This window comes from Schistocerca nitens, chromosome 4 (genome assembly GCF_023898315.1).
Source record: "Schistocerca nitens isolate TAMUIC-IGC-003100 chromosome 4, iqSchNite1.1, whole genome shotgun sequence".
In the NCBI taxonomy this organism is placed as follows: Eukaryota; Metazoa; Arthropoda; class Insecta; order Orthoptera; family Acrididae; genus Schistocerca; species Schistocerca nitens.
Window position 1 is genome coordinate 272771877 of NC_064617.1, and position 13032 is coordinate 272784908.

At 47.6% G+C, this 13032-nt stretch overlaps 1 protein-coding gene across 1 annotated transcript in view; it reads left to right on the forward strand.

Annotated features, from left to right (window-relative positions):
- Window positions 1-3670: 3670 nt before the first annotated feature.
- LOC126252248 (translation initiation factor IF-2-like) overlaps window positions 3671-13032 on the forward strand; it is a 97400-nt gene continuing 88038 nt past the window's right edge. Inside the window, exons 1-3 of the mRNA XM_049953121.1 lie at window positions 3671-3751; window positions 7003-7202; window positions 11987-12075. Coding sequence (XP_049809078.1) covers window positions 3671-3751; window positions 7003-7202; window positions 11987-12075 — 370 coding nt within the window. The remainder of the gene's footprint in view (window positions 3752-7002; window positions 7203-11986; window positions 12076-13032) is intronic.

The window sequence follows — 13032 nt, forward strand, 5'->3', positions numbered from 1 at the left end:
CTGGAAGGGAACGTCGTCTCAGTCAGTACACGCTGCAGTGAATGCCATAACGCCCCATTTACATAGTGGGAGCTCCTGAGTGCCCTTGCACATTGCCCCAACACAGCTCCTGGGCATGATGGCATCCACAGCCAGATGATTACACATCTCTCATCTGACTACAAGCGACATCATCTCGTCATCTTCAACTGCATCTGGTGCGATGACGTCTTTCCATCGCAATGGCGGGAGAGTACCATCATTCCGGTGCTCAAACCCGGTAAAAACCCGCTTGATGTGGATAGCTATCGGCCCACCAGCCTCAGTAACTTTTTGTAAGCTGCCCGAACGTGTGGTACATCAGCGGCTGGGTTGGGTCCTGGAGTTACGTGGCTTGCTGGCTCCATGTTAGGCGGCTTCCGCCAGGGTAGCTCTACCACTGATGATCTTGTGCCCCTCGAGTCTGCCATCCTAACAACCTTTTCCAGACCCCAAAACCTGGTTGCCATCTTTTTGATTTACAGAAAGCATATGACGCGACCTGCTGACATATTGCCACATTACATGAGGAGTCACCGAGGCCGTCCATCTCACATCTATATGCTAACGACTTCTGCATGTCGTACTACTCCACGAGTAGTGGAGTTGCTGAGCGGCGCCTGCAGGGAGCCATTCACAAGGCGCAGTCATGGGCTCTAGCCCACCGTTTCCAGTTTTCGGCCGCAAAGAAGTTATGCAGTTCTGTCGGCTACGTGCCGTTCATCCGGAACCAGAACTTTCCCTTAATGACGATCCACTCACTGTAGTAGAGACATATCGATTCTTAGGACTGGTTTTAGACGCCAGATTGTCTTTGCTTCCTCACCTTCCTCAGCTGAAGCGGAGGTGCTGGCAGCACAATGCAATCCGCTACATGAGCAACTCTAACTGGGGTGGAGATGGCTCAACACTGCTACAACTCTACCGAGGCCTTGTTAAATCCCATCTTGACTATGGGAGTCTGGCTTATGGTTCGGCAGCCACCAGAGCCTTTCGGTTGCTCGACCCAGTGCACCACTGTTGTGTTCGTCTAGTGATGGGAGCATTTAGTACTCCAGTGAGCCAGTGTGCCTGCAGTGTGGAAGACCTCTAAGGCTGTTATCATAAAAAAGGCTCCAGACAAAGACCCATCAGACCCCAAGTCATACAGACCAATTTGCCTTATCAATACACTCGGTAAAGTACAAGAAAAACTACTCTGCAAAAGACTACAAGCACACCGAACACTACGGGGACTGACACCACACCAATACGGCTTCAGGGAAGGGAAATCTATAGACGACGCAATTAACAGAGCACTTCAAATAGTACACGACACACCCTCCAAATACACACTTGCAATTATGATAGACATCTCAGGTGCCTTCGACAACCTCTGGTGGCCGGCCTTGTTCAAGAGGCTCAGACACCTGCAGGTACCGGAGTCTCTGTATAATAGTTTCATGGACTACTGCAGAGACAGAACGGTCGTTTGGCAAATGGACAACCAGAAAGTGATTAAACGAATTACAAAAGGCTGTCCACAAGGGTCGATCTGCGGCCCCATCTTCTGGGACATAGTTATAGAACCGCTCATACAGTTACTAGAGGAGCACATCTTGACAGATGGAGCTGTCGCTTATGCTGATGATCTACTCGTCGTAGTTTCAGCAAATAACCGTGCCCAGCTAGAAGAAAGAGCCAATGGAACACTTAGGACAATAACCCAATGGTGCACAGATAATAAATTAAAGATAGCAGGAAACAAAACAACTTATACATTGCTAAAGGGTATCCTGCGCAGGAACCCAATAGTCAAAATCGGGGACACAAACATAAAAAGACTAGCAGTCACACGCTATCTAGGAGTGTACATTGATGAACGATTGAACTTCCACGAACACATGCGAATATGCACAAACAAAGCAGAAAAGATACTACACAAACTGGCTAGGCTAAATTCGGAACAATTCAGACTACCCCTGTCAGTGACACGAACATACCATTGCGCTCTCTTCGAGTCAGTACTATGCTTTGCTGCCAGTACGTGGGCCCACAGGTTAAATCTCTCAACCAACAGAACCATTGTACGTCGAGGCCAAAGAAGTGTTCTACTTCGACTAACAGGGGCATTTAACACAACATCAAATGACGCACTATGTGTCGTCATGGGAATTTTCCCCATAGATATCACCATCAGGTACCGCGCAGCAATGTACTGGCTTAGGATGGGGAGAATAGACCAGGTTCGGCAGATCACTGGTGTACCGATTGAGACAACACGCCAACTCAGAGCATGGCGAGTGGATACCTGGCAGAGCGAGTGGGCCAACAGCGATAAGGGCCGCCGTGTCTACAACTTCTTCCCTGACATCCGGGAAAGACTAAAACATATCGATCCCAGCCGCGGTATGGTACATTTCATCACAGGACATGGCCCTTATCCCACGCACCTGTACCGCGTGAGTCTGCAGCAGACTAATAGATGCACATGCGGGGAAGAAGGTTCCCCTGAACATACTGTCTTCTTCTGCGGACAACGCACGAACATAAGACACACAGTACACATAAATCGCCTGAACACACACAACTAACTACATGCCATAATACGCGACCCGGAAAGGTGAACTGAACTCAACAAACTAACGGACGAAATCTCGAAGATCCAACAAATAGAATACTTGCGCAACAGACCCTACCGAAGGCAAGTCGGTCCAAACAGACGTCACGATGCCCAGGGGGATACAGATATGATTAGCACCACGAGTGATGAAGAAGAAACAGATACAGACCAGGGCACCAACACAGATATTGAAGCGTCCAGTGCGGATGATCCATAGTGTCAACCAAGTCAAATTCAAAGAACAGAGTGGAACAACCAACAAGAGGTGCACAAGTCACACACAATCCTAAAAACAGATTGCACCGTATATATAAATAGTTAACAGCATCTCCATGTCCAATAAGAGCTTAAAGCTAGGTACCTCTACAAGGGACCTACACCTTCCGTTAAGAGGCAGCGCACAGTCTGTATGGAAGGATCTTAATTGTGGTCCCTCTCTTTTGAGCCCAACCCGACGGATACCTATGGTAGATCGGGGAAAACCACCGCTCAGGCAGTGTTGCTGGCGGGGCCGGAATGTGCTAACTGCCACACCATGTATCATTGTAAGTCTCATTGGCTCAGTGTGAACTGTTTGTACAACCAACCTACACAGCCTATACCTCAACCTCCACTATACTAAGAACTTCTCATCTGAAGCTTAAAGTTGGGCACCTCTTCAAGGGACCCACGCCCCCCTGGTAGGAGGCGGCGCACGTCCTGGATGGAAGGATCTTAATTGTGGTTCCTCTCTTTTGAGCCCAACCCGACGGATACCTATGGTAGATCGGGGAAAACCACCGTTCAGGTCGTGTTGTCGGCGGGGCCGGGAGGTGCTCGCGCCTGATGCACTCTACTAGGAGCCTTGCAGGCTCAACACAAACCGTTAGCGTCATTACCTTATTACTTTTACCACGAGTACCCTTTCATTAGCAACTTTGAGCGAAGCACAAAATCAGTTACCTCTCTATTGTATATCGTAAATAGTTTAGCCGGCCGGACATGGAGGTCTTAGTCTTAGTTTCTAGCTTTAACGTACCCTAATCTCTTCTAGTTAAGGTAGTTTTTAGGATGGTAGATGTTAAAAGCATGGTGAGCAACGGCCAGCGTCTTGAGGGTCATTCCAAGACCCGGGCCGCCGCCCACAACCAGGTGACGGGCCATATTACACCTATAACTTCTCTATTCAGTTCTCTTCCTTCCTTCTTTCTAAATATTTAATTTCGTTTTGTTTATTAATATCTTACTTGATTTTGTATTAGTTATAAGTTTTTCTAATGCTGCACAAAAAAAAAATCAAATGGATCTAAACAAAGCCCGCCTCCACGTGGCGGGACACGGGCAACGGTGTGAGTGGGGACGGGAGCCGGTGTGGTGTTTCTTTCAGTCACTGCGGACCCCGGATCCAGTCACAGCGGCTAAGTGGCAATATACGACCCACCATAAGAAATTAGACGGTGGGTCATAAAATATAAGCAGCTAGTGAAAAAAAAAAAAAAAAAAAAAGAAAAAAAAAGAAACACCTCCAGTGAGCAGTGTACTGGTGGAGGCTGGCGTCCCTCTGTCAGGCACAAACAACTGCTGCCCATTTACGTTGCACACGTTAGTAGTTCTGCTGCGCAGCCGGATTACCGTCTCCTTTTTTCACACACAGCGGTTTATCTCCCTCCTTAGTGGCCCAGGTCAGGGCTTCCAATTGCAATTCGTGTCCGATCCCGTCCTTCAGAAATGGAGCTCTTGCCGTTAGCACCTATACTTTAGGTCCATTCACGTTCTCCTCTATGGTGTACAACCAGGCCGCGGCCTCGCCTGGAAGTTTCACATGGCTCTAATGACTCAGTTAACCCCACAGCTCTCCACTGCCACTTCATCTTGATTCTTGACATGTACCGAGGCCATGAAGTGATTTACACCGACGGCTCAATGGCTGATGATCACGTCGGCTTCGCGTATGTCCACGGAGAACATATTGAACAGCATCCCTTGCCCAGTGGCTGCAGTGTTTCCACTGCCGAACTGGTGGCTGTATCTCGTGCTCTTGAGCACATCCGCTCTTGCCCTGGGGAGTCTTTCCTTGTGTGTACTGAATCCTTGAGCAGCCTACAAGCTATAGACCAGTGCTACGCTCGTCATCCTTTGGTAGCGACCATACCACAGTCCATCTACGCCCTGGAGCAGTCCAGTCGTTAAATGGTGTTTGTTTGGACCCCAGGTCACGTCGGAATTCCAGGCAACTAACTTGCTAACAGGCTGGCCAAACAAACTACTCGGAAACTGCTTATGGAGATCGGCTTCTCTGCAACTAACGTGCGTTTAGCACTAGGCACCAAGGTTTTGTGGCTTTGGGAGACGGAATAGCATAACCTATGTACGCGCAACAAGCAGCGTGCCATTAATGGGCCCACGAATGTGTGGAAGACTTCCACGCGGGCCTCTCGCAGGGATTCTGTGGTTCTCTATCGGCTCCGCATTGGCCACGCTTGGGTGATACACGGCTACGTCCTTCACCATGGTGAGTGTTGGTGCGGCTGACAGTGGCCCATATCTTTGTGAGCTGTCGTCCTTTGGCTGTCCTGCGACGGACTCTTCAGTTACCGGACTCGTTACCATTAATTTTAGCTGACAACGCCTCATCGGCTAATTTAGTTTCACCTTTTATCGTTCTGTATAAGCTTTAGCTCATGTCCTTTGTCCCTTTGCCTTCTCCACTCTAATGCTTTTAGGGTAGATGTTTTGTGTGTCGCAGAGTAGCTGGCTTTTCGTTTTTATTCTCGTGGTCAGCCAGCCACGGTCATCTGCTCTCTTGTTTTTATTCCTTCTGCATATTTCTTGCTTCTGTCGTTTTCTTTTTCTGCTTTGTCCATAGCAGTGTAGGTTGTCCTGTCGTTATTCCTTTCTCCTGTTTTTGTCCTGTACATCTTTTCTTCTTTCCTTCTGTTCCTTGTTTGTTTAACAAGGAACGGATGACCTCGCAGTTTGGTCCCTTCAGCCACCAACCAACCAACCAACCAACCAACCAACCAACCAACCAACGTGCGTGATGTCCTAAAAATGTGTTCCACGAATAAACCATCAGGTGCTGACTGGCTTCCTCCAAAATTTTATCTACATTTTTGGCTTTTTTTTGGCTCAGTCCTAACTGACGTATTTAACGAAATTTTAAATGCAATGACTGTCCCTGCGACCTTTCTTGAGGGTGTTCTGACAGTGGATCCCATGTTACAGTTAACAGAAAACTGTGCAGTCTTCGACCAATCACTATTCTCAGTGGTGATTATAAGCTCTTTACTAAATGTCGATCATCCCGCTTGAAGCTGGTTATGCCAAAACTAACCCTTTTCAATTCTGTGCAGTGCCGCAACGCACTTTCTATGGTGCTGAATCGACGTACCGAGACGCCATTGCATATGTTACAACGAACTGAATTCGTTTTGTTACTTTATCCATCGATTTCGCCATGGGATTTGACAGAGAGAGCCATCAATATTTTCGGCGAGTGCTTCAGAAATTTGATTTTGGTGCAAATTTTATTACTACTATTTTTAACCTTTTTACGGAGTCCACATCAAGGATTACCATCAACGGTTTTTTATCGGAGCCTGTTCCACTCCGCTGTTCTGTGAAACAAGGATACCCTTTGTCAATGGCACTTCACGCAATTTCATTAGATAGTTTGTTGCGTAATTTGCACAGTTCTTGCAAGGGAATAAGTATTGGGGATGCAAAGCAGGTTTGTAGCGCTTATGCCGATGACCTTGGCCTCTTTGGGTCCTCGGCCACCGACTTCGACAAAATACGTGCTGTTCTCACCCAATATGAATGTACCTCCGCTGCGTAAACGGTCTTTTTGCCAATTTATGCGGCAACACGGGGCTTCAAACGCCTGTGGCTTACTGTGAAACACGAACACAAAACTTTGGGTGTCCGTTTCAAAGCCAACCTCTTGCAGACTGCGTCATTCAACTGGCGTATTGTGTTAAATGAAATACGAGCAATGGCTCATCTATCCGCTACTCGCACTCTCGCTTTGACACAGAGGGCGCTTTTAATCAACGTTTTCTTGTTAACCGAAGCCTGGTACCTTACCCAGCTATTTCAAGTACCAAAGGATTTGGGCAGAGCAATAACAGGCTGTCTATTGGCTTTTGTGTAGGGGAGACATTTTCAAGGTGGCTTACACCACTTGTACGTTGCCGCGCGAACAGGGAGGACTCGGCCTCATTCACTTTGCCACGAAAGCTGCTGCGTTGCTTATCCAACGGACAAACGTCACCATTGACCAGAACCCGTCGAGCCCAACGGCCTTTCTGTTCAATATTCATCGTCCTTTGTTTGAAACGGTCCCTCTCGACCCGACTGCAATACCATTCCAACTGAAGTGTGTTCGGGAATACTTCATCCAGAGAATTTACCTCGCCGCTGAAGAGCTCGACCCTACATCGCGGACTGTGAAGGGTGTCTACCACGGACTACGACGACGGCCAGTGGGCAACAAACTGGCGGCGCTCTACCCGTGGACGGTGTGGGCCCACGTTCACGCTGCTTTCCCGTCAGCAGCCTTTGGTACAAAGCCATTAACAGAGTTCTCTCCACCAATGAAAAGGTGAGCCGCATCCATTTACAACCGTCAAGCTTGAGTGACGACTGTCGACAGGGTGACACGGTGGAAAATCGTTTCGTGTGCCTGAGTCCACAGTCGATTTGGAAAATTGCAGCCCAGATGCTCGCTCTTATCAACCGCTCTAGCGCTACCAGTTTTTCTGCGTATACAGCTTTGATCCCCGACCTTGAACTGTATCCGACTACGAAACGTGCCGCCACCGCATGGATCGTGGCTCACACTGTCTTCGCCATCCTGCATTTGCGGCTGTCAGACGACTACCACTATTTGGTCTATTTATCTACGCAGCATGCCATAACTAAAGCCAGAAAAGATCATCACATAGTCATTTTCTAATTTTCTATTGACTGCTCCCTCATTTGCGTCTAACAGACTGTTATAATGCGGAATTAACTGCTCCAACATTCCTCTATTTTCTTTGATGTGATATCGGGAACGAGAAAATGGTAAATGAAGAATGGGTTAACACTGTACACGTGCGTCCCTTCCTCTTTTGCAGGACTACAACTTGAAACTCCGAGAAATGATTCAAATATTGTTTTATGTGTTAGTGTAATTGTTCTTAGCCGTTAGAATGTGTTTAGTGCTTTCTTTTCAACGTTTGATTCCTGCTTATTCGGCGTCTATTCACTGATTAGTTGCTCAAGACAATGCCAACCGTAATCTGCCGTTTTTAAGGTGTGATTTTTTGTTTTTACTTTTAACGCGTATGGAGGATTTGTGTGTTATTTTTACTTCAACGACTGACAGTGATGGTCGAGCGTATGTTGTTCATTTGACTGGACTCATTTTCTATTATTGTTTGCTGAACAGTCTTAATTGCCACGACGAAGCGTTTTGACAAAGGTTCCATGGAACGGAAGGAGAGCGTTCTTCCCAGTGCCTGCGAGAGCTTCAGCGGGCGGTAACTGTTTAATTCCTTACTGGATTTCAAAATTATTTGTTTAACAGCATAAAGCACCACTATAATTATCGTCTTTTAATTTTACTTCAAGAGGATTTTCGTTTCTCTGTCGATGCTTCGTCTGCGACGGACTACACCCAGCAGATATTCACTTCACGGATTCGGTATCTTCTTTTCCTGCAATGAACTCTAGCTGGGTGGTGACTCTACGATTACGGGCTTCCATCGTCACCATCAAGATCCAGCTTTAATTTTTCATTTTTACTCCTTCAACGGAAGGACGTCGACCTGTACAACAAAGTTTCCCGTTTTTTTCCACTTGCAGCACAGTGCTTATCTACCTAGTTTTTGTACGGAAGGAGCAACTCTTTCTTTTGAAGCCAAAGCAGCTCGCCGATTAAGGCATTTATGGAGAGCTCAAGGCCGGGCTGTAAGCGGAGAAGGGAGGCCCGTAGGGAAAGGAAAAAAAACTCCCAGCAGTGTACAGTTTTGCTGCAACCCCGCTCACCTGGTGCTTTTTCTTCAAGTGTTATCTCCTAGGAGAGACTTATGTTTGTTAGGTGGAGCACTCTGGCTCCGGCAGCCAGGTACAGCTATGGTATGTAAATGGGTACGACACAGCCCACGTTCGAATCGTAACCACGGCGCGAAAACGTGTCTTGACGCTATCTCTTCTCACTCCCACAGCTACAGCCACGTGGCGTCGCTATCATACGGCGGGCACAGCATTTTCTAGTTGTGGCAGGCCTAAGGCGACGCTTCCCATGGGAGAGCAGGGGAAATGCATGCCATGGCTATTGCCAAGATGCTTCCTTCTCGCTCTTTGTAGTAGAAAATAATTTTTTTGTCTTCGTCGTTCCGACAGTAACGTGGCCGAGCGAGCGGTCTATGGAGCTTGTTTTAGGCACCAGTCTCTTCGGAAGCGTGAGTTCCAATCCCACCGTTGCCAAATTTGAAGTCTTTTTTGCGCCATTGTGGTATGTTCTCGTGGGGTAGAATGCAGCTCGTGTGACGTGTGTGTTGTGTAGACAAGGTGGCGGAGCTATCTAAGGGGCTGTTCTGATGCACCAGTCTCTTCGGAGTAGTGGGCCCGTGCACACCACGCGGCGTGCCGGGCAGTTTTCGAGTGCTGCGCGGTCAGCGGCTGTTCTTTAGCGACTTGTATGGATCGCGATCATTCTGAAAATCGTCAGAACAATCTTCAGATAACCTTTGACATGTCCGTGCGTAGGCTGACTGCTTTCGACATTCAGGAATGTCGTAAAATGACTTGCAGTTACCGAAAAGTGTTATTCTGTGTGTTCAACTTGACGCGTTCTTGAATTCGTTGTGCCTGAAATTGTTCTCATCCAATGTGTGTGGAACGTTAGTTAACGAAAATGGTGGTGTCCAAAAAATTAAGAACCTTGAGGGAACTATAAGTGAAATTGCTCTTTCAAACGCGATTTATAGTATCCGTACTATTCATGTATTTAACTTTTCTTTTGAAGTGCAGAACGAAACTATTTCTTGCATTTTAATACCGTATGGAACTGTGTTTTCGGTCGCGAAAGAGAAATGGTCATCCGCATATTATTATAAAGTTTAAAATGGTGTTCGAAGTGTCCGAATAATTATCAGGTAACACATACAGTCTTTTGTTTACGTTATTGCCAGCGGACCATTATCACTTACAGCGGTCAATCGGCGTCTTTCTTTAATGACACCGGATTTTTCGACAACACTGTCCCATGCGTAGCCGCCCAGTGCAATTACTGCGAAAAAACGGTTAGGACCTGGTGACATGGGCGGCGGTCGTCCTGGGTGCTTCCCCCTCATGTGCATGTAGCATGTCTGACCGTAAGATTGCGACCGAAGCCGTTGCCATGGACACTACATCCCTTCTTGCGATTTATCTCCACCAGCGATGCCGGTGATCTCTCTGCCTGCGAATGTAAGAGCACCGGTGACTGAACTGCAGGCTGTCTTAACTGTTGCGCCACCGGTGGTTTCTGAACCCGCACCGGTAGCCGTGACAGACGGAATGAAAACCCGTTCCGGAGGCTGTTTTGCTCGGTAGTGCGTCCACTGCTGCTCCTGTTATTGTCGACCGTAGGGAGGGTAATGACGCCTCCGTGGACCCTAAACCGCGTCGGTAAATGCCGACTGAGGGAATTGACAACGACCACGATTCTGCAGCACCAGGAAGGGGAGGGGGGGGGGGGCGAAATCCGTCCCCGGCAATTAAATGTGCCCCAGCCTGCAAGTTCACGTCGAAACAAAAGAAACTGCAACAGGCCTCGCAACGAGCGGACGTTGAATCCAGACAAGCGTCAGTTTCCGATCGCCGCCGGCAGCGGCCTGCCCTCACAGTGAGCCCGAGGCATCAAAAAATGGTTGAAATGGCTCTGAGCACTATAGGACTTAACTTCTGAGGTCATCAGTCCTCTAGAACTTACAACTACTTAAACCTAACTAACCTAAGGACATCACACACATCCATGCCCGAGGCAGGATTCGAATCTGCGACCGTAGCGGTCGCGTGGTTCCAGACTGAAGCGCGTAGAACCGCTCTGCCACATCGGCCGGCCGCCGGAGTAACTGATCAGCGATTTTCTTATCTCGAGTTTGACACATCATCCACCATGTCAGTGCTGACGTGTATGAAGTACACATTTTCCTCCACGCTTTGCATATCGTATTGAAGGTTTCAGGGGATTTAGGGTCTTTCAAGTGTACGAAATTCACCTACCACAAACCTCATCCCCTGTACGTTTCTTACCATTTTCATTTCATGGTACGCAGCATGGTCCGAAAAGATAGTGGGCCATAACTCCGTTTGCAGGGCGTGGATCTTCAGGTCGACTGTCAGATTCTGTCAATGCCACTCGCGGAATGATTCGTGATGTGAGTTAAGCCCGGCAGTGCACCGTTCTTGAGCTTCCAGGTGTCAACCAAGTGGAGTTATGGAATTACGACTTCGAGTCCTGAACAGCTATTAAAATGTGGCTTCCTATCATTAGGAGTCAAATCTAAAAATTATATGCGCGTATCGGCCACCAAAAGGAGGGACTACGTGATCTTTATAAAATTCAGCTCTTCGCCTCCTGTTCCCGGTGCCAGATGGTGAATGGATGTTTATAAATCGCGTATTGTGAATGGTGGCTGCTAAACCGCTGGCGTTTGCCAGTTTCTCGACATCTTGACCATCTTGACAATGGTTCCTTCTTTGGTGAGTATCGCCGTTCTGAGGTCATCGTCGTGCCCGGGACTTACGACTTCTTGTAGCATAACAACATCGATATCGGCTGCATAGAGCGTATGATGCAAGTTCGTAAGTTTTAGTTCATTAGATCCTCGTTTATATTCAACGCCCCTATTCTGTAGGCTTGTAATGAAGTCGTGAAGAATTAAGTATACATGTTGTTACGGCGCACTGTCGACGAAGCCTAAAGGTCTTCATGTAGTGGATATGATGTTTCTTCTCTCAATTCCTCCTCTTTGTGAGCTGAAATCATGTCTCCTGGTAGGTTTGACACTTCCTTCATATCCTCGTCTGCAGAAAATTCTTGCATTTCATCTGCCCACTTTCTCCTATCACTGGGTTGAGGCAACCCTGTCTCTGGCCCACGTTGAGATCGAGTCCTGTTCTTTGATTCCTCATTCGTACACCGTTTAGTTTCGCCTTTCTGTTGCGTCTGCGCTTCCGATTATCGAAAGTCCTCTTAACTCACTGTGTGAGGTCTGTAGGACTACATTCAGATTTACTGATGTTGTACCACTGATTTGGCGCACTATTTATTGTACTTTTTCACGCATTGATTGTATCTTTTGGTGGAGCCAGGCGGAGCTGTCCTCCGTTTTTTTATGCTTCTTGGGACAGGGTCCTGATTACTGACGCTCCTCACTCTCGGAAGCCGCGCTGGGATCTTGTGCAGCTGCTTCGTCCTCGTCTCGCCGTGTACAATACCTGTATAACCGCATGCGTAAATATACCACGGAATGTGCTTCTTAGGATTTTTTTGTTTCGGCTCAAGCCATTTGAAACTGGGAACTTTTTGAAGGTGGTCCACTTCTCCGCTACATTACTAATGACCTTACCGTATGATCAGAGGACACAATCTGTTCCTCAGTTATTTCAAAGTGAAGTTCAAAGATCCGGACTGTTCTAATCCCGAAACCTGCATAACCTACTTTGACATCACTGACGTTCCCATCAGTGATTAAACTTAAATGATCCGCCACATCCTTCTCTGACCTTATCACGGCATTCGGGATTCACCATGAACTGTGACAACTGGTTACGTGATCCAATTATATTACTGACAGAGCCTTAGTACAATATGCAAGATCTGTTCTACCTCGAAGGCTCTAGATCGTGCAAAGCGTTAATCAAACGCTAACTTCAAAGTGTCTTTTCTAAAGGATTACGTCGTACTCTTCATCGATTCATTTTCAGATCTACACTGCACTTTAACATCGTAAGAGCGTCGAACTCACCTCTCACTTGTCAGCACGAGAACAGCTGCAGCGAGGACATAACCGCGTCCGCCAAGGCAAGACCGCCACTGAGTTACACCCCCATCCGAGGAAGTACAACTGGGACTTATCTCTCGTGGGTCCTAGTGTCATTTCTTAGGTTTGAACGGTACAGTAAATGTTCCGGGAACCTACTCATGGTACGACCTAAGCAGCGTCGACTCCGTGGCGCAACGGTAGCGCGTCTGACTCCAGAAGGTTGCGTGTTCAAATCACGTCGGACTCAATGAAATTTTCGTTTACGGTGGTGGTTGTTAGTGTTTAACGTCCCGTCGACAACGAGGTCATTAGAGACGGAGCGCAAGCTCGATGTAGGGAAGGATTGGGAAGGAAATCGGCCGTGCCCTTTCAAAGGAACCATCCCGGCATTTGCCTGAAACGATTTAGGGA